The sequence below is a fragment of the Eubalaena glacialis genome, chromosome 15 (genome assembly GCF_028564815.1).
Source record: "Eubalaena glacialis isolate mEubGla1 chromosome 15, mEubGla1.1.hap2.+ XY, whole genome shotgun sequence".
NCBI lineage: Eukaryota > Metazoa > Chordata > Mammalia > Artiodactyla > Balaenidae > Eubalaena > Eubalaena glacialis.
The window spans coordinates 71,313,698-71,336,987 of NC_083730.1; the positions used below are offsets into that span (position 1 = coordinate 71,313,698).

The window sequence follows — 23,290 nt, forward strand, 5'->3', positions numbered from 1 at the left end:
GGCTTAGCTGCTCCGTGGCATGTGGGATCTTCCCGGACCAGGGCTCAACCCGTGTCCCCTGCATTGGGAGGCGGATTCTTAACAACTGTGCCACCAAGGAAGCCCCTTCTTAGCCTTTTAAAAAATAATTTATGTTCAGAACCATATACTTCATAAATGCATTAACTAAATATAATAAAATTTGACGTGGAGTATGTGAAAGTAAATGTAGGGAACAGAACCAGGGAGACACTTAACATTCTTTCCTCTTCTAATAATGAGATTAGGTAATATGCATTGAATAGTTATCATTATACTTGAAAAATTTTAATCTCTTCAAAAAATGCACATATACCAACCCAACCCATCAAACTACTGAAAGTCAGAACAGTCTTAATTATAAATAAACACAAGAGGGCGCACAAGTCTGGGAAATTCATAAAACCAAAGGCAAGTCACATTTTGCTCAACCATCTACATAGGCACATGGATTTACAAAGGAGTCTTCATGCATGTACTAGAGGCCAATTGCAATGAAAATATTTCCCTTTCTCAATATACTCTCCAGAAATCAAATCACTGCTTCTCTTTGTGACACAAATTCCTTATCCAAATAGATTTTAAACTTACATTTTAATATTTTATCATTAAGAAAAAGTATGGGGACTTCTCTGGTGGTGCAGTGGTTAACAATTGCCTGCCAGGGACTTCCCTGGTGGCGCAGTGGTTAAGAATCCGCCTGCCAACGCAGGGGACACGGGTTCCAGCCCTGGTCTGGGAAGATCCCACATGCCGCGGAGCAACTAAGCCCATGTGCCACAACTACTGCGGCTGCGCTCTAGAGCCCGCAAGCCACACTACTGAGCCCATCTGCCCCAACTACTGAAGCCCACATGCTTGGAGCCCATGCTCTGCAACAAGAGAAGCCACCTCAATGAGAAGCCCGCACACCGCAACAAAGAGTAGCCCCCGCTCGCCGCAACTAGAGAAAGACCGCGTGCAGCAACGAAGACCCAATGCAGCCAAAATTAAATAAATTTTTTAAATAAATAAATTTTTTAAATAAATAAATAAAAGAAAAAGTATGACTTTTAATCAGAAGTGTATGTCACCTTTTAATCTAACTTCTCCTTGGAAAACCTACTATTTAGAAGCTAGCCAACTCTTAAAATACCTATTTTCAAATAACTTAAAGCTTCTCCATTTAATGATTAGAATCATAATAAACTTAGTTATAGGAAACAGACCTCCAACTTTTGGAAACTGATGCAAATTTATGTCATACTAATATCAGCTATTTAATTCTCGTGTAGTTAATATTCTGTCTATAACATTCTATTCCAAAATTGGTTGCAAGTCGCTCCCAAATAGACTATGATTTCATTAGTTCACTCCCTCATAAAATAATAAGTTACCATCTGAGAAGTTTCTGTATGTAAAGCAATCAGACTAAGATTACAGAGCCTATAGGCAGGAGCATAATCCAAAATAACTGCAGAGCACATTCAGCCTAACCTAAGATTCACAGCAGAATATACTCTATACACACACACACACACACACACACACACACACACACACACACACACAAACACACAGTTCTAGGTATGTAACTCTATTCAGCTTTATATAGTCCTAATGCAGGCTGTGACACATGAAATTATTCTGAATGCCAGTAGTTTCATATGTTGCCTACGTCCTACACAGAAGAGGCACCTGAATATTACTTATCCCATACATATTACTATGTGAAGGAAATAAAAAAGAGAGATGAACTGGCTGCTAGGATCAAGAGAGTCAGGCAAAAAGCCCAGACCAGTAGCAGTGAGCTACAGGTTAGGTAGTATGGGCAAAGGCTGACAATCCAGAACAAAGGATAAGGATTATTTCAGCGATCAAAAGTCAGGGCACAAATCAAGGGAATAACAATCAGGAACCCAAGACTCGTCAGAATCCAGTCAATTAAATAAGTTAATTGTAATCCAAGCAGGTGGTACAGACCTGACACTACAGTTTATCTATCTGAACTAGACTCCTAATATACTTCTTGCCAGGTACTTGATCCTGGACCAGAAAGGAAAGGGCATCTATAAAAAATATTACTGGAGCCTCACTGAAATTTGAATACGGTCTGTGGATTGGATAGCAGTATTGCATCAATGTTAACGTCTTGATTTTAAGTGTTGTACTGTGGTTATATAGCAGGGTGTTCTCAATACATACTGAAGGATTTAGGGGTAATGGGACATCATGTCCACAATTCACTCTCAAATGGTTCAGAAAATAGCAATAATAATTATAGGTAAAGAAAGAATTATAAGCCAAATATGATAAAATGTTAACAACTGGGGGATCTAGATGAAGGACATATAGGAGCCCTTTGAACTAATATCACAACTTTTCTGCATGTTTCACATTATTTCAAAATTAAAAATATAAAACTATATAAGTAAATAAAATTTATAGATGCTTTGATAATGGAGTGTAGCATATTTTAAAAGAAATATCTGGGGGACTTCCTTGACAGTCCAGTGGTTAAGACTCCGTGCTTCCAGTGCGGGGGACACAGGTTCAATCCCTGGCTGGGGAGCTAGGATCCCACATGGAGCGCGGAACAGCCAAAAAAAAAAAAAAAAAAAAAAAAAAAAAACCTCTAAACTAATAAACACATGAAATTATTTTTAAATAAAAAGTAAAAAAACAAAAGAAATGAAATGCTTTGACAATAGAGTATAGTACATCTCAAAAAGCATCTACACTGATAAACACATGGAGCAATTCTAACCTCAATTCCTAAAAGCCTCACTGGACTTCAATTAACATGAAAAAATATTTTCCTCAAATTAATGAGACCATGCTCCTTCCAGAGAACTCAAATGAAGGTAATAATGTACACATTCTAGAGAGCAATCTGCAGGTAAAATATTTTTTACCTTTTAAAATATAATAAGTAAATAAAAATAAAAATAATGCTTTTAGTAACCTTCTCCAAAACTGAAGCAGTTTAATCTCCTATAAGTGAAAAGAAAAATCACTAAATTTCATCAATGACTAGCTTTACTCAATGACTTCCAGTGTTGCTATAGTAATACAAATGTAAAAAGAATTCCAATTCTGGTAGCAGTAATACTTCAATTTCCAAAAAAAAGATTCAGTTTTTACACATATTGGCCATCTACCAGTCTTATCATGTAAAAAAATTTTTTGGAAAAACACTTCTTTGCCATTGTTTCTGGAGTTGCTTTCATAACTTCTAATCTGAAACGTTCCTTTGAGACTATTGGAAAATACTTAAATGAAATGACTGTGGAAACCCCTAGGATAGTTTTCTCTTTTCATTAACATAAAAAATGCTACCAACCTTTTATTACAGAACAAGACAAACAGAAATCTTTAGAAGTTGAATGACCTAATACATTTTGAACAATATCACCCACAAAGCATACACCTACAGTTTAATCAACAGTCAAGTATAAATGACAACAAAACTTTCACTTCATTTAAAACAATGCATTCACATTCCTTAGTGATAAATTCGTCCCATCTGGGAGCTGGAAGTGAAACTTGTTACTTATCATGTGTTTATAGCTTGGTCATTAGAACATTCTTGAAATGAATTATGACAAACAAACCTGAGACTTGAATAACTGAGCTCCTATTTCCTGAATTTCGTTTACAGCAAGACTTCCCTTCTTGCCACACTTCCTGAATCATTTCCTAAGGATAAAGCACCCATCTTAAATTACTTGGTTCTATCCCACAAAAGGCTGGTTTCCAAGGAGATGCTGTGGACTTTGCATTACTTCAGGCTCACATTTATGAGAAAAATTCCTCTCATTAAAAACTGTGATTTTCATAACAAATCAACAACAATAAAATAAAAACTTAATGTATAAATAAGTAAACAATGACCAATGAGCTTAAAACTCACTTCATCAACAAATATAAAAAGCTACCAATCAAATGGTGGCAACTAGAAAATATATTTTTGTTCGTCATCTTTGTAGTCTTTTCTGGAAAAACAAAGAAACAAGGACTACATTGTGCCCTCTTAGATGCACCCAAGAAAATACAGAAACCCTAAACCACTTTTACCTCATCTCTTACTACAGATTTTTATCTTCTTCTTAAATAAAAAATTAAAAATATTAAATTGGCATATTCATAATGTGGAATATTATATAGCTGTTAAAACAATTAGCTGTATAAACTGAGAAAAATAAACACATTACAAATCTAACATTTAAAAAGTATGTAGGTATATGTGTGTGAGCATATATGTATGTGCATGTAGAGTTGTACATATATCACAAAATATCTCAAAAAATATTTAAATTGAATAAAAACAGTTAACTCTAGGACTGGAATGGGGGATGAGGAATGGAACGAGAGGAATATAATTTTTATTGTCTGATATTTTTCCAAAAGTAATTTTGAGTTACTTTTGTAATAATAAAAAAATTGTGTGTGTGAATGTACAATTTATAGATTAATCCAAAACACCTGAAACATAGCTTCAAATGCATACAAATAGTAAGCCTGTCATAAAATCATGTTTTAAGACATATGAGTTTAGGCCTGCAGCACAGCTCACCTTCTGCCTGCCCACCCTGCCTCCTCCCCTCCCTTCCATAGGGTCTCTCCTGGGCCACTCTATAATAAACATCTTGCACACAGGAAAAAAAAAGACGTATGAAATAATGGCCTATATTAATATAACAAGAAACCATTTATTCCCAAAGATAAATCGGTAATAACATTTGTTTTGGTAATCAATAACATTAAAAGAAGAAACAGCTGACTGTGATGGATTTCACTTACGGTAAAATATAGAGTCCACTTAAATTTAAAGGAAGTGTCATATTCTTGCATATGAAAAATCCCATTTCCTGATTATCATCCCAACTGTCTACCAAAAACTTCTGAATAACTAAAGTCTCACCTCCTTAAAAGCAAGAATAAAATTATGCAAAGAAATTATGTAAGGAAGACAGTCAACTTTATTGTAAATATTTATTGTGAATTTAATATTTGACTCGTAACTTTGATTTTAACGTCATGAGACAGAATGCACAGATGTTAAGAAAACTGGAGTTAGATAAATAGAGTTTCTAATTCTGATTTTTTTTCTTACTCTCTGACTCTGGACAAACTGCTTAAATCTCTCTGAACCTCACCTTACTTATGAAATAAAGACAGCACCACCTATGATGATTGTTATAAGAATCAGTGATAGCCTTACAGTTATGACATTCAGTGAGTTTTTACAAAGCTTATCCCAAGTCCTTCAATTTCTTTCCATTCCCCACCAGAACTCTAGTCCAAGTTAGCATCATCATTGGTCTGCCTGCTTCTGCTTTCACCCTCCTACTTTCCATTTCTCTCACAGTGGTTTTTTATATTTTTCCATAAAGAAAATTATGAAGAAGCACTTCCAAAATAGCACAGTAAGGACCTCCAAATATCTGCTTTTCCGTAAAAGCAGTGAGAACATTAGCAAAACTTTTCAAAATCAACTTTCTCAGAATTCTGGAAATTAACCAATGACTTGCAGCAGCCCAAGAAGTGTTTCTTCAAAAGAAACAGCTGAATCTCAAAGAACAACAAGTTTGTGGGGTTTTACCCTATACTATTTTTATCCCCTTCTCCCAGCTCTGTGGTAAATGTGAAAACCAAGCAGCCTCTCAAGCAAAATACTTGTGAAAACCAGAAGCTTAGGAGCCAATGGTGGGAGTAATAATGGTTTGGAGCTTTCCAAAGCACCCTATCCCCAGAAAAACACCACTATCTGACCTGTCTGGTAGCTTCTTAAGAAAGCTCCAGTCATAGGACTTCATTTGACCTGACTCAGAGATGGCTCAGTGCAAACAGCCCTCCCCTCAGGGCATGTGTCAAACAAAAGCAGTGGCAATTGCTGAACATCACAGCTGCCTGAAGCTGCAATACAAGTTGGGTAAACAAGAGGCTAAAGAAAAAACTTAGAAGAAATATCTGGAGAATCAGATGTTCATAGGAGGCTTTGAAAAACTCCAAAATATTCTTGGGACTCTAGGAATGTGCACAGCTCTGTGCATGCTCAAGAAAGAACTGAGAATGTACTAATCTCTCACCGCTGGCTGAACGTGAGGTTTTACACAAGCAGGAAGTGAAGGCTAAGACAGAGTTGCAAGTTGCCAGAATGTTGAAAGTATGCCCCAACACAAAGAACTCTTCAACAAAGGCTGGGAGAATTATTGGTTCAAGGCATTTAATGAATCTCTGTCCAATCAACAGCTGACCACTAAGCTAACCAAGCAGAAACTTCAGTGGCTACACATGACAAAGAATACAGACTTTAAAAAATTAGTCCAGGAAAGCCACTAATTCACAAAAGGCAGGAACAACAACAAACAGCAACAATAAACCCGGGGAGGGAGGACAACAAGGGAACTGATTTTTTTCAAAGTTGCTACAATATGTTGCTTAAAATGTCCACTTTTCAACAAAAAATTATGAGATACCCAAAGAAACAGGTAAGTATGGCCCATACACTGCAAAAAAAAAGCAGGCAAGAGAATCTGAGGAAACCCAGATGTTGGACTTAGAAGACAAAGACTTTAAGTCACCTATTATAAACATGTTCAAAGTACTAAAGAAAACCATGTCTAAGGAATTAAAAAAAAAAAAAGCCTGAGTACAATGCCTCACCAAATAGAGAATATCAATAAAGAGGTAGAAATTGTTTCAAAAGACAATGGCATAGGGCTTCCTTGGTGGTGCAGTGGTTGAGAGTCCGCCTGCCAATGCAGGGGACACAGGTTTGATCCCTGGTCCAGGAAGATCCCATATGCTGCAGAGCGGCTGGGCCCATGCGCCACAACTGCTGAGCCTGTGCTCTGGAGCCCGTGAACCACAACTGCTGAGGCCCACGCACCTGGAGCCCATGCTCCACAATGGGAGAGGCCGCCGCAGTGAGAAGCCCCACGCACCATGGCAAGGAGTGGCCCCCGCTCACCGCAACTAGAGACAGCCCACGCGCAGCAATGAAGACCCAATGCAGACAAAAATAAATAAATAAAATTAATAAATATATTAAAAAAAAAAGACAATGGCATAAAGCAATAATTATAAGATCATGCTGAAGGGCTTATAATGTGTAAAGATGTAATTTGTATGACAATAATAGCACAAAGAAAAGAGAAAGGAATGAAGCTATATCACAGCAAAGTTTTGTATACTTTTGAAACTAAACTGATATAAATTCAAACTATATTATTTTAAATAAAAATGTTAATTATAATGCCTAGGAACCAAGAAAATAACTAAAAATATATACAGTAAAAACAACAACAACAATAACAGGGGAATGTAAATGGTATACTAGAAAATATTTAACATAAAAAAAAAGGAAGTAGTGTAGGAAGAGAAAAAGACATATAGAAAACATATGAAAGACACCGAAAAAGTCATATAAAAAACGTATAACAAAGAGGCAGGTGTAAATCCTACCTTATGAGCAGTTACATTAAATATAAATGGATTAGACACTACAATCAAAGGAGAGGGACTGGCACAATAGTTTTTTTTTTTTTAAATAAAACCATGATGTAACTATATGCTGTCTACAAGACACTCACTTCAGTTTCAAAAACACAAATAGGTTGAAAGGAAAAGTAAGAAAAAAAATATACCATATAAGCAGTAACCAAAATAGAAATGGTGTGGCTATATTAATATCAGACAAAATAGCTTTTAAGGCAAAAATTGTCACTACAGACAAAGGATATTTTGTAATGATAAAAGGATCAATCTTTCAGGAAGACATAAAATCATAAAAATATTAGCACCAAACAACAGAGCTCCCAAAATACATGACGCAGAACTGGTAGAATTGAAGGGAGAAATAGACAATTCAACAATTCAACTTCAATACATATTCCACTTCCAATGATGAATAGGACCATCCATCATATCAACAAGAAAAAAGAAGACTCGAACAACACTATAAACTAATTAGACCTAATGCACATCTATAAAACACCCCACTCAACACAGCAGAATACACATTTTTCTCAAGTGCAGATGGAACATTCTTGAGGAAAGATATGCTAAGCCATAAAGCAAGCCTCAATAAATTTAAAATGACTGATATGACACAAAGTATGTTCTCCAACCACAATGGGATGAAATTTGAAATAAATAACAGAAGAAATTTTGGAAAGTCACAAATATGTAGAAATTAAACACACTCATAACCTTTAACTAGACTGACCATAAATTAAATATGTTATCTAGTTAAAATCTTCTGATCACATCCCATCATTCTTTGAATAAAACATTACAGCCCTACAAATGGCTTAAAAGGCCAAGGCCCTACGTGACCTGGCTCCTGGCCACAGCAACAACCTCATCTCCTACTATCTCCTCTTCACTCACTCATTCATTGTGCTCCACTGATCTTCATGCTATTTTCTTCAATTAGGCAAGTTCAAATTAGCTGTTTACTCTGCCCAGAATGCACTTTGCCCAGATCTTCACATTTAGTTCTTTCAGGTCTCATCTGAATCTCACCTCCTCCCATAAACTCTCCCATAATTCTGTCATTCTCTTTTCTCAGTACTCTTTCCCTTTAGTCTAGTCTTTTTAAGTCTTCTGAGCACTTGTCACTTTCAATCATTTTCATATGTATTTATTACTCTATTTTCTGCTTCTCCCCACTAGAATGTTAGCTGTAACAGCCCTGTTCTTGGCTGAATCACTGAAGTTTAGAACAGTGCCTAGCACATAGAAATGCTCAATAAATAATTTTATTTCTTGCTGAAGAAATGAATTGAAATTATAAAAAGCACACATACCCCAAAAGTGTATAACAAATGCATACTATCATCTATAAAAATGCAGCATTATTTTCTGCATTTCTGTTATTAAGCTCCAAGGTATTTAAAACACTTTTTTTACTTGTAATGACAAGTAAAAGGCAAATAAATTGCAATCTCAGACTCTGGTTTATACCACAGGAATCTGAAATTGAACAGTCTGCTCAACATTATATGGACATATCATGTTAAAACTTGAAAGAGAATTCTGAACTCTTAAGATTCCTTAATTAATTAACTCCTTTGTCTAGGAAAGTAGTATAGTATACTGATTAAGGAAAAATTCTTTAGAATCAGACAGACCTGGGTGAAAATCTAACTCTTCTAGTTACTAACTGGATGTCCTGGACAAGTTATTTAACCTCTCACTGAGTATCAACATTTGCTTTTGCAAAGTTAGGATAATAATATGTACTTCATGAGCTTAATGTGGTATAAAATTGATATCACAAATAAAAGGATTTAGACAACACTTTGGTAAATAAGCATTCGATAAGAGCTATTATATTTTGTTACTATTATAATTTAGGTAAACCAAAAGGAAACATGAGGCCATGATATTTCTTAATATTTTTTACTACATATAACTGTCATCAGGTATAATACCTGACAAATAAGGTATAATACTCTGTCATCAAGTATTATACCTGATGATAGGATTCTGTCATCAGGTATAATCAATGAATGAGAATATGAGAAGAGCTGTACAGAACGAGGAGGTATTTATGGTATGCTTTAAAATTAATGGGAAAGTCCCACTGTGAAACTATTCCTTATATAGTGTTATACCACACGAAGACTATCATTCCTTTGGGTTTCTCTTCCTACGGTACCTTTGAAGAATATAACTATTTCTGTAACTCATAATTCACACTAAAATGATAGTAACTACTTCACAACTAACTTGTCTGAAAAAATGTGATTCAAGAAAATTCCAAAACAGAAAGATAAAGGGTAAGAAATCAAACTAAAGTATATACAACTAAAAAGGGATATGATATTTTAGGAATGAGGGTACATGAGGGTACGTGCATCATGATTAGCGACCAAACATCATTTGTTTCAAAGTCTGTCAGCGATTGGTCACTGCACATCTGTTATTCAGCCCATACACAAGCAGCAAAGAGGTAGTTGTGTTGCCTCCTTATCTCCCAGTGATAAACCTCATGTGGACATTTTATAAAAATGAATTTTTGAAGAGAGAACTGACCAACAAAGATGAGTGTAGCAAAGAAATAAAAAGTGACAACACTGAAGGTAAAATTCAAATCAAATATAAAGGGAGCTATAGGAGAAAGAGCTGACTGTGGGAATGCTGACACACCCACTGTTCAAGGGATTCAGTCAGAAGAACTTAGTGACGATAAACTTAAGGACATAAATGAAGAAAGCAGTTCTGACAAAAAAGCTGAAAATGTTCCAGAGAAAGTGATGCTGGTAAAATTACTGGAATTATAGGAATTCTCAGAGATATTTCACAAAACTGAAAGTACAAAGATTAAAACATTAGAAGCTGATCCAAATTAGAAAGGCGTATGAGAGTTTGCCAAGGCATATTGTCATTGGCATTTGCTCACTCTGTATTGCGAATTACATGATGAGAAGAAGGCAGTAAGCACTGTTCAAATAACTCTGGATAAGCTTTTTATAGAAAAATAAAAAATAAATATAGTTTTAATATTTTCCATTCCTTATACACTTATAATCTACAATAAGAAAGTTTTTAATATTTTGACAAAAACCGGTAAAGGTCACAGAACAATCAAAATTGTTACAATGATCACACTGCAAGATTGTTCAGCTTGCACAGTCGTTTCTATGGTACTGTGCTACCATGCAAAGCAAGGAGTGCCTGTATATGCTGTTTCCATTATACTATGCTATCTTGCTAAACATACAAAAGGTTTCAATGTGGGAGATTTGAAAGAAATGTTAGATTGCTTCCAGAACTGATTAAAAAGTAGACTAAAACTATTGAGGTCTTCAGCTAACAATAAAAAAGAACTTCTAAACATCAAGGTGGGGACTTCCCTGGTGCACAATGGTTAAGAATCCACCTGCCAATGCAGGGGACACGGGTTCGATCCCTGGTCCGTGAAGATCCCACATGCCATGGAGCAACTAAGCCCATGCACCACAACTATGAGCCCATGTGCCACAACTACTGAAGCCCGCGCGCCTAGAGCCCGTGCTCCACAACAAGAGAAGCCACCACAATGAGGAGCCCACGCACCACAACGAAGAGTAGCCCCCGCTTGCTGCAACTAGAGAAAGCCCACTCGCAGCAACAAAAACCCAACACAGCCAAAAATTAATTAATTAATTAATTTAAAATAAATAAATAAACATCAAGGTGATAAGTTTATGGTTTGTGACATCTGCATCCTTAGAAGTCTTCAAGAAAAAAACGCACAATTACGTCTCCTAATTTTCTCATTGATTTAAATACTGAGGTTTAAAAAAAAGTACACAGGAATATCAGGACTATAAAATAAACAACAAACTTTCAAGGGATTTTCAAGCCAATTTAAGACTCAGATACATTCAAGTGACATGTTTACATAACAATATAAATAATTAATTAAGTGAAGTTAGCAACAGACAACGAATGATATTCACAGAAGCTCAATGTAGCCTCCAGGAAAAAGTAAGAGTTGACCGCCATAAAAAAGAATGAAGTAATGCCATTTGCAGCAACCAAGGCTGGACCTAGAGATTATCATGTTAAGTGAAGTAAGTCAGACAGGGAAAGACAAATATCATATATCACTTACATGTGGAATCTAAAAAAATGACACAAATGAACTTACAAAACAGAAACAGACTCACAGACATAGAAAACAAACTTATGGTTACCAAAGGGGATAGCAGGGGGGAATGGGGGATAAATTAGGAGTTTGGGATTAACATATACATACTACTATATATAAAAGAGGTAAACAACAAGGATTTACTGTATAGCACAGGGAACTATACTCAATATCTTACAGTAACCTATAATGGAAAAGAATCTGAAAAAGAATATATGAATATCTATATATACATATGTGTGTATATAAATATAACTGAATCACTTTTCTGTACACTTGAAACTGACACAGCATTGTAAATTAACTATACTTAAATTAAAAAAAAAAAAAAAAGTAGGAGTCTGGACCTATCCTATGTAGCCCAATAATAGTGGGAGCAGGGAAGAAAACTCCAGGCACAGAGCTTGACATAAACAAGAAGTAAGGAGAAAAAGGAAAAGACTGGACCAACAAGAGCAGGTTTATCAGCAGAATAGCAAGAAAAAAACGGGGAAATGTGACCACTTGTGCAGAGTCTTGAATATCAGGCCAATTGGCAATATGAACAGAAAGTTTTTGATGAGAAAACTGTTACAATAAAAGCTTATCACAACAAAATAAGAATGAAACTATAAGAACCTAGACTATAATACTAACTATGGAAATAAACTGTATAAGATATATACGAAATATATTTAAAAAAGAATGCAGAGGGGTTATTGACCAATTTGATAGAAAGAATTAAAAAGGAAAAAGAGATAAATAACCTAAATGTATGAGACCAGGTAACTAGGAACAATGACCCCAATGACAGAATTCAAAACATCAAGAAAGCCACCTTGTCCAAAGAAGCAAGATGAGTTTGTTGGGGGATCCACTGACCATGAGGAACCTTAGATCACAGAAAAGATGTCACTTCTGCTTCCAGTAATGACTGAGCAAGATCCTAGTGGATCCACTCCCACATAGAAAACAACTATAAAATCTAGACATAACACAAAAAGAAGCTACCTGAAAGCACTGGAGAGTAACAAGAAGCAGGCAGATTCTGGAGGAAGAAAGCTGTGAAATGACTTTCCATTTTCAGGGTGCAGAGATGAGGTGCTGACTGCAGGTCAGCAGGGCAACAGGAGTGCTGTCTTTCTGGTCTGTGGAATCAGAATATTGAAGCACAGGAAATCATAGTCTTTGGCCAAGGAGGAAGGGGATTCCAGAAGGAAAAGAACCAGAAAAGGGATACACAAATTCTGTCTTCCAACATCTTTGGATAACCCTTGAATTAACATGTATGAAACAAATTCAAAGCAGTTCAACTAAAGACAAAATATCTGTACTGAAGCTGGAGCTTCAACTCAAGAAATAAAGTATGCAATTCTATTCTGACCGAGAGAATTACTGGCCAAACAACAACTTCAACAACCACAGAAAACAATGGAAAACTTTCTCAAGAAAAAAAATCAATTCAAAAAGTATTCAAATAAACCAACAAATAGTCAGAAAAGAGTAACAGAGGAACAAAAACAGAGAAGACAAACAAAATGGTAGAGGCACAATCAACAGCATTGATAATCATGCTAAATGTTAATGGACAAAGATCCAATTAAGAGACAGAGGCTTCCAAAACTGATTTAAAAAGCAAGACACAATTATATGCTGTCCAAAAGAGATGAATTTTAAATGTAAAGGCCCAGAGAGACTGAAAATATATGGATAGAAAAAGATACATAATGCAAGAAGTAAGCAGAAGATGGCTAGAGTGGCTATATTATATCAGACAAAACAGATTTTAGGACAAAAATTAGTACCAGAAATAAAGAGGGACCTTGCATAATGATAAAAGGATCAATAAGACATAATAATAATAAAAGTGTATATGTTAATAATAGAGCTTCAAAAATCATGGAGCAAAATTTGACAATATTAAAGGGGAAAATCACCAATTCCGAAATCTTAATTGGAAGAAAAAGGAAAGGACTGGACCAACAAGAGCAGGTTTATCAGCAGAGTAGCAAGAAAAAAATGGGGAAATGTGACCACTTGTGCAGAGTCTTGAATATCAGGCCAATTGGCAATATGGAACAACAGAAAGCTTTTGATGAGAAAACTGTTACAATAAAAGTTTATTACACCAAAATAAGAATGAAACTATTTATTTTATGAATAAAGTGAAACTATTTATCTTTATTTCAGCAATTGATGGAATAACTAGACAAATATAAGTCAGCAAAGACAAAGAAGATATGAACAACACTATCAACCACCTTGACCAAGTTGATATCCATAGAATTATACCTCACAACTGCAAAATACCCATTCTTTTCAATTGCTCATAGTAGGTTCACCAAGATAAATCATATGCTGGCCATGAAACAAGCCTCAGTAAATTGAAAAGCAGTAACATCATACCAAGTATGTTCTTTAACCACAATGGAACCAGGTTAGATATCAATAATAAGATAACTTTAAAAAAAAACCCAAGTATTAGGAAATTAAGTAACGAACTTTAATAAACTCATGGATGAAAGAAGTAATCATAAGGAAAATTAGAAAATATTCTTAACTGAATGATAATGAAAACATAACATGTCAAAATTTGTGGGATACAGCAAAAGCAGTGATTGGAGAGAACATTTTAGCTTTAAATGATTACATTAAAAAAGAAGAAAGATTTAAAATCAATGGCCTAACCTCCCATCTCAGGAAATGAAAAGGAGAGCAAACTAAATGTAAAATAATTAGAAAGAAGAAAATAATAAAGAGCAGAAATTGATTAAAGAGAAAATGTACAACACTGAAAATCAATAAACCCAACAACTGATTGTCTAGAAAAAAAATTGATAAACATCTGGGCAGACTAATGAGACAAAAGAGAGAAAATACAAATTAACAATAGCAAGAATGAAAGAAAGGACATCATTATAGATCCTACAGAAATGAAAAGGATAATAAAGGAATGTTATTAACAACTTCATGCCAATAAATTTGCAACCTAGATTAAATGTAAAAATTAACTGAAAGAAACAAAATACCAAAACTAATCTAACAATTAGAAAACTTGAATGGCCTCATATCAATCAAAGAAATTGAATTCATAATTAAAATCTTCCCACAAAGAAAAGTCCACGTAAAGATGACTTGACTGGTCAATTCTATCAAATACTTAAGGACAAAACAATGCCAATTCTACATAAATTTTTTTCAGAAAACACAAGAAGAGGGAACACTTCACAGCTCATTGTATGAGGCCAGTATCACTTTGATACCAAAACCAGCAAAGACGTCATGAGAAAAGAAAACATAGATCAATATCCCTCATAAACACAGATGCAAAAATTCTTAACAAAATTACAGCAAATCAAATTTGACAATATATAAAAGTGATAATACATAATGACTAAGTGGTATGTATCCCATGAATGCAAGGTTGACTTAACATCCCAAAACAAAATCAATTTAACTTACCACATTAACACACTAAATGAGAAAAAATATGTATTATAATTTCAATAGATGAAGAAAAATTTTGACAAAATTCAACACTCAATTGTAATAGGAATTGAAGGGAATATCCTCCACCTGATTAAGGGCATCATCATCAACAATAAAAAGCTCACTACTTTTGCACTAAGATCAGGAATGAGTAAAGGAAGTTTGCTCTCACCATTTCTATGCATAATTGTAGTGGATATCCTAACCAGTACAATGAAGCAAGAAAAAGAAATAAAAGGCATATGCAAAAAAAAAAAAAAGGAAGAAGTAGAAATGTCATTACCTGCAGATGACATGATCATGTACAGAAAGGATCCTAAGGGATCTGTAAAAAGTCCTACTAGAACTTAAAAGAAAACGCAACAGGGTCACATGACACAAAGTAAAAAAATACATTTTTTTCTATAGACTAGCAATTAAAAATTAGAAAATGAAAAATTTTAAATCCATTTATAATAGCATCAAAAAACAAAATACTTAGGAATAAATTTAATAAAAGATGTGCAAGACCTGAAAGCTACAAAAATTTGTAAAGGGAAATAAAAGAAAAACTGAATAAATGGAGAGATATACCATATTTATGGACTGGAATGTTAGATAGCAATTCTCTCCAAATTAAAAATTCAGTGCAATCCCACTAGTTTCCTAGTAGGTTTTTTGAAGAAATTGATAAGTTGATTTTACATTTATATAAAAATGCAAAGACAGAAGAGCAAAAACAACCTAGAAAAAGAAGAATAAAGCTAGAACACTCACAGTATCTGATGTTGAAACTTAAAATAAAACTACAGTAATCAAAATAGCATGGTTTTGATAAAGACAGATAATAAATCAATGGAACAAAATAGAGAGTCCAGTAAATACCCCAATACTTTTATGATCAAATGGTTTGTGACAAAGGTGCCAAAGATAATTCAATGGGCAAAGGACAGTCTTTTCAACAAATGTTGCTGGAACATGGTTATCTATATGGAAAATAAATAAACCTTGACCCTTACTTCATACAATACCCCAAAATTAACTTGAAATGAATCACAGACTTAAAGGCAGAAACTATAAAAATCCTAGAAGAAAAGATAAGAAAAACTTTATAACTTTGAGTAAGACAAATATTTCTTAAACAGGACACAGAAAGAATGAACATATACAGACAACAGCTAAGAGGCAGCTGGAGATAAGGTATCATAATGGGACTGGGCTTATTCTTTTCTGCGGGTGGGGGCGCTCTCATAGTGCTTTTGCTCATACTTCTTTTGCAGCCCATATAACATCAAAATCATTCTTTCATTCAGACAAAATGAATGTGAATAAAAAACTCTCCAACCAACCTCTGAAGCCCTTGCATCTTAATATAAAAAATTAACTTTTACAGAGAAAGAGAGAAATTGGAAGGTATGTTTTACCACATCAAACTAGACAACAATGACATTTCAGAGAAAGATTTCAGAAAGGATCATAATGAAAAAGTCAGTTAGAAAAGTCAAAATTAAAAGAAAAAGGAATTGATAAAAATTTACCAGGCATATTTTCATGACAGAGAGTATAAATGAACTTTCTTTTACATAATGAGTATATTCCCAGAAAAGTAAGTATAAAAGCAAGTTTTTATAAAATGCAACTTTGTATGCAGTAGTAATTTCTTTATAAATTAATTTTATTATGAATCATATTATACAGAAAGACCCTTCATGATTTCAATAACAAACCCTAATTTGTATTTTGTATAATTCTAAATGTTCCTAAGTTAGATTGCTTAAAGCCAAATATGGAGTTGAAATATTAATGCAAATTATAAATATACAATAAATTTACTTATCATAAGGGAAAAAAATCAGAGACTAAAACTTGAAATTATCAAAAAAAGTTGATTTTTCATCTATAATCATAAAAGTGCAACTTTTCAGCCATTTTCTGTGTAAAAATCACAAGAGGTTGACAAGAGAAAGTAGAAATGACATAGAAAAAGGAAAAAGATAAAAGTTTATAGCTATTCACAAATATAAGGACACAAGTTAAGTGGACCACAATAAAAAAGGAATGAAGATATCTGATCTGAAATTTAAGCTCTCTGTATTTATCAGGCTCATTACATCAATCACAGGCTTAAAAAAAAAAAAAAAGAAAGAAAGAAAAAGAGAAGACACAGGCCAAGCCTTGCTAGAATAATTTACTAATTTGAACATTTAATAAAAATGCACAATCATAGCTATTATACACCAAACACCAAGTATGTACAAGTAACATATTATCTCTAACTCTTAAATAACCTTACAAGATAGGTATTATCATCCCATTTATCTTAACCTCAGAGAGGTTAAGAGATTTATCCAAAACCATTTTGTCATTAATAGAAGAGAAGGAATTTGAACCTAGGTCTGTCCTTTGAAAACAGCAATCTAACTACCGAATGTTGGCATACAACAATTTTTTAAAACAGATTTTGTTTCATTTACAATGATTATACTTATAAGAGAAATCCTTTAGGGATTTACAGAATACTAAACAACTCATAAGGTAGCAGCAATACTAGAAATTCCACTGAATGAGGCCAAAAATACCTACCAGAATTAAGGTAGAAAGCTATGACTATGACATATTATTAAGACAGTAAGAATCTTTTTTAAACTTCTGGGAAATTTCCATTAACCTTTGTTAACCCAACAGAAAGCCAAAAATAGGATGAAATGGTTCTGTGGTTCAATAAAAAAAAATCTCAACACTTCAAGTCACATCTTAAGAAATCATTTCTAAAATAAACTGGGGATTAGAAGGTGAAGAGGCACAATGAAAATAAAGTATATACAAAACAAAGATAACAACTCAAGACTTAAACTATTCAAGGGAAAATAGATAATTACAATGATTTATTAGGGAAAAAAAAGTTTCTCTGATTAAATACCATTCTGAAAATAAGCAGTCATTGACAGGGAATAAAATTATTTAAAATTGAAGGAAAGAAACACGATCATAATACTCCATCTAAAACATCTGTGCAAAAAAGAGGTGTCCAAAACCTATAGAAATAACTAGAACGCATCCTATCAAGAAACTGAGTGAAAATAAAATTTATATCTCAAACATACAGGAAAAGAATTAAACTTAGACAAGGAAAGCATACTTCCAAAGCATAAAAAAAGGAAGCTATTCACTAGTGTACCAGCTCAATGAAGCCATTCCACATCTTGCTGAAGTACAGACTATTAAAAAATTAATAACTGCACTCAGTCAATAAAGTGTTACATTAAAATAAGAAATCAGCACAAAAGATTCTGTGAAAGTAAATGAAATTTCTACCTTTGGCCATTTGGGATTGAGAAGTCGGGCTTTGATTGCATCGTCCAGTGCCTTGTCATACTGCTGGATTTTCATATAGGCTGCAGATCTATTGCTGTATAAGATGCAGTTCTGAGGGTCAACAGCTAGGGCTTCATTGTACAGAACAACAGCTGTGTGGAAATCTCCATCATGACAGGCCTGATTACTCTGACGAACTTTCTCAACAAATTCAGCTTTGCTCAGCACTGGTCCATCAGGACTTCTCCGGCCAACAGTCTTAGCACCAAAGAGAGGAATCTACAAACAAAGAAACTTTGTGAGACAAAGTTTAGATAATCCAGAGAGGTTCCTTGTCTGAATTTCAAGAGAACATGGACATTCTTCATAGTCTGCTTTATATTATAGTTAACTTTTGTGCCGTGAAAGACAATAAACTTTCCAAGAAGCAGCCAACATAGTACCTTAAATACAAATGTATCACTATATACGTATGTGTGTTCATATATATACATATAGTTATAAACATACATATTTATACATGTATATATTTTTGATTGAGAGAATGAATGTATAAATGCAAAAAAGTACTCAGGCTTTTCCTTGGCAATCTAAAGTTATACTAAGAAAAAAACCAAAAGGGACTTCCCTGGTGGCGCAGTGGTTAAGAATCTGCTTGCCGCAGTGGTTAAGAATCCCCCTACCAAGGCAGGGGACACAGGTTCAATCCCTGGTCCGGGAAGATGCCACATGTCATGGAGCAACTAAGCCCGTGCGCCACAAGTACTGAGCCTGTGCTCTAGAGCCCGTGAGCCACAGCTACTGAAGCCCACGTGCCTAGAGCCCGTGCTCCGCAATAAGAGAAGCCACCGCAATGAGAAGCCTGTGCATCGCAAAGATGCAATGAAAAGCCCCTGCTCGCCACAACTAGAGAAAGCCCACGCAGCAACGAAGACCCAACGCAGACAAAATAAATAAAATAAAATTAATTAATTAATTAAAAATAAAATCTGCCTGCTAATGCAGGGGACACGGATTCGAGCCCTGGTCCAGGAAGATCCCACATGCCGCGGAGCAACTACTGAGCGCCACAATCACTGAGCCTGCGTTCTAGAGCCCGCGAGCCACAACTACTGAGCCCATGTGCCACAACTACTGAAGCCCGCATGCTTAGAGCCCATGTTCCGCAACAAGAGAAGCCACCGCAATGAGAAGCCCATGCACCACAATGAAGAGTAGTCCCCGCTCGCCACAACTAGAGAAAGCCTGCACACAGCAACAAAGACCCAATGCAGCCAAAAATAAATAAATTTAGAAAAAAAGAAACAAACCAAAATACAAACCTATGCAGACAATATGATCTCAATTATGTGAAGATGGTTTCACTTAAGAAATTAATGAAAGGAACAAGATCAAAATATTAACTATGCTGAAGACCTAAATAGACGTTTCTCCAAAGAAGACATACAGATGGCCAAGAAGCACATGAAAAGCAGCTCAACATCACTAATTATTAGAGAAATGTAAATCAAAACTACAATGAGGTATCACTTCACACCAGTCAGAATGGGCTTCATCAGAAAATCTACAAACAGGGACTTCCCTGGTGGTGCAGTGGTTAAGAATCCACCTGCCAATGCAAGGGACACGGGTTCGAGCCCGGTCCAGGAAGATCCCACATGCCGTGGAGCAACTAAGCCTGTGCTCCACAACTACTGAGCCTGCGCTCTAGAGCCCGCGAGCCACAACTACTGACCCCGCATGCCACAACCACTAAAGCCCACGCGCCTAGAGCCCATGCTCCGCAACAGGAGAAGCCACCGCAATGAGAAGCCCTCGCACCACAATGAAGAGTAGCCCCCGCTCGCCGCAACTGGAGAAGGCCCGTGCGCAGCAACAAAGACCCAACGCAGAAAAAAGTAAAATAAATTAATTAGTTAATTTTTTAAAAATCTACAAACAATAAATGCTGGAGAGGGTGTGGAGAAAAGGGAACCCTCTTGCACTGTCGGTGGGAATGTAAATTGATACAGCCACTATGGAGAACAGTATGGAGGTTCCTTAAAAAACTAAAAATAGAATTACCATTATGACCCAGCAATCCCGCTACTGGGCATATATCCAGAGAAAACCATAATTCAAAAAGACACATGCACCCCAATGTTCACGGCAGCGCTACTTACAATAGCCAGGTCATGGAAGCAACCTAAATGCCATTGACAGATGAATGGATAAAAAAGATGTGGTACATACATACAATGGAATATTACTCAGCCATAAAAAGGAACGAAATTGGGTCATTTGTAGAGACGTGGATGGACCTAGAGACTGTCATACAGACTGAAGTAAGCCAGAAAGAGAAAAACAAATATCGTATATTAACGCATATTTGTGGAATCTAGAAAAATGGTACAGATGAACCTGTTTGCAAGGCAGAAATACAGACAAAGACATAGAGAACAAACGCATGGACACCAAGGCGAGAAATGGGGGGTGGGATGAACTGGGAGATTGGGATTGACATGTATACTCTAATAGGTATAAAATAGATAACTAATGAGAACCTGCTGTATACCACAGGGAACTCTACTTAGTGCTCTGCGGTGACCTAAATGGGAAGGAAATCCAAAAAAGAGGGGATATATGTATACATATGGCTGATTCACTTCGCTGTACAGTAGAAACTAACACAACACTGTAGAACAACTATACCCCAATTAAAAATATATATATATATGTAAACTATGCTAAGTTATCTTTGGATATAAGATTGTGAGTTATTTTCTTAAAATTTTCTCTTACCCCAATGTTGGGCAATAAGCATACATAAGTTTTAAATTTTAAAAAAATAAAACTTTTTAAAAATAAATTTTCATGCACCAATGAATTTTTTTAGACTGGCAAATTTGCTAACTATAATTTTGCTACTACCATGGAATTTCAAAGACAAACATCAGTTTTTGGAGATCACCAAAAAGAAAAAAAATAATCTGCTGTAAATTGTATCTTGGCAATTTAAGACCTGTCTTTGATGTTGATTTTTCCAAATCACTAAGTTTTCTATGATTTTATAGCAGTGACTTTAAAATGAAAGAGAGTGAATGAGTCAAATGTTACTCATTTTTAAAACAGGAAAATTATAAACTGCATTAGAGTCCCGAGGATAGAAGCTTAAGACAGCAGTATCAAGAGAGACAGCTTGCAATTTCAAGCAGGCTTGCCCTAAGTGAAATTACAACAAAAAGTGTGATTTCCTTCCCGGTGTCTTCCTTTAAGACTCAGTCCAGTCCCTCTATTCAAAAGTGCATAATCTTTTTTTTCCTTTTTTTTTTTTTTGGCTGCATTGGGTCTTTTTTGCTGCGCTCGGTCTTTTTCTAGGTGCGGCAAGCGGGGGTTACTCTTTGTTGCGTTGCGCAGGCTTCTCATTGCGGTGGCTTCTCTTGTTGTGGAGCACGGGCTGTAGGTGCGCGGGCTTCAGTAGTTGTGGCACACAGGCTCAGTAGTTGTGGCTCGTGGGCTCTAGAGCACAGGGTCAGTAGTTGTGGCGCACGGGCTTAGTTGCTCTGCAGCATGTGGGATCTTCCCGGACCAGGGCTCGAACCCATATCCCCTGCATTGGCAGGCGGATTCTTAACCACTGCAAAAAGTGGATAGATCTAATATGTGACACATCAACATGCACAAAAGTAATAGATTCCTCACAGAGGTATTTGCATTAAAAAGAGCAGACTTTACAGAGAGCAGGAAGAAGGCAGAGCTAATCTCCCACACAGGCAACCAGATTTTTTCCTCTGCTTACAGGGATATCATAGCCTAGATTTCCAGGACAATTTAAAATATCCTAGAAGTTTCAAATATCAGTGCCCAAGTTATATCCTTCAACTACCTCATACTAGAAGTAACCAATAATGTACTCTAGTTAGGGTTTTGTTTTTTGTTTTTTATTTTAAATTATGATCATGAAGCATATTGCTTGAAAGTGAATGGACTATGGAACATTTACCAAACAACCAGGATTTTCCTAAACAGCCTTGATGTTTATTTATTTCATCCACATCATCAAACTAATATGTAAGACAGTGACAATGTATAAGACTGATTTCATTTTGGAAAATACAGTCATCATGACTCTACTTAAAGGCAGTACTAGCCATAAGTCATAGAAACAAATTCTACATTTGAAAATTCAGGGGTACAACATAAAAATAGCAATAGCAGCCTTTAAAAGTAAAATCGTTAGGTTCACAGGTAGCCTAAAAGTGAAAAAGACATGATCCTACTATTACAGCATTCCCTGCTTCCCAGGGTAATTTGGTTCAATGCCAAAATAGATAAGAATCAAATTAAGAAAAGAAAGAGTCTGCATTCTATTACCTCCATATACAGTAACACAAAATAACATTTTCCAAAACACATTCCAAGGAACCCTAGGTCCTCAGGAGACTAGGATGAACAAAGTTAAATTAAGTTTCTTCTTTAGTGGAAGACCTCTAAGAGCTTCTATTTTGCACACTGTGAATCTGAGAGAAGAGATACCATACATTATGAGATCAAAGTATCTTTTTGGTAGAGTACCTAGCTGGACCAGAAAATGCTTGAAACACTGGTGTAAACTATTAAATATAAGGCCTCTGAGAGCAAAGAAAAATGCCATGGAAAAGTCAATGCTAGTGCAGAAAGATTATAAATACTAGAGGAGAACTCCAACACCATCATCACCACCAAGTACCCACAAATTTAAGAGAAAATGCACTCTAGTTAAGTGTCCATAGAAGTATCTAATTTGTCAAAATATGCCTGTATCTACTCAGCTGGTTACAATGTGGTCCTTAGGAGGCTAAGAAATAGCCATTTTTGTGTATGGTTTTTTAAAAGGGATATAATTTGCCTAGTCCTTCTCTATCT

The 23,290-nt window shown here is 35.3% G+C and overlaps 1 protein-coding gene across 2 annotated transcripts in view; it reads right to left on the minus strand.

Annotated features, from left to right (window-relative positions):
- TTC28 (tetratricopeptide repeat domain 28) overlaps nt 1–23,290 on the minus strand; it is a 594,760-nt gene that overhangs the window by 542,594 nt on the left and 28,876 nt on the right. For both annotated transcript variants that reach the window (XM_061170303.1, XM_061170302.1), the window contains exon 2: nt 18,407–18,685. In XM_061170303.1, the coding sequence (XP_061026286.1) occupies nt 18,407–18,685 (279 nt within the window). The remainder of the gene's footprint in view (nt 1–18,406; nt 18,686–23,290) is intronic.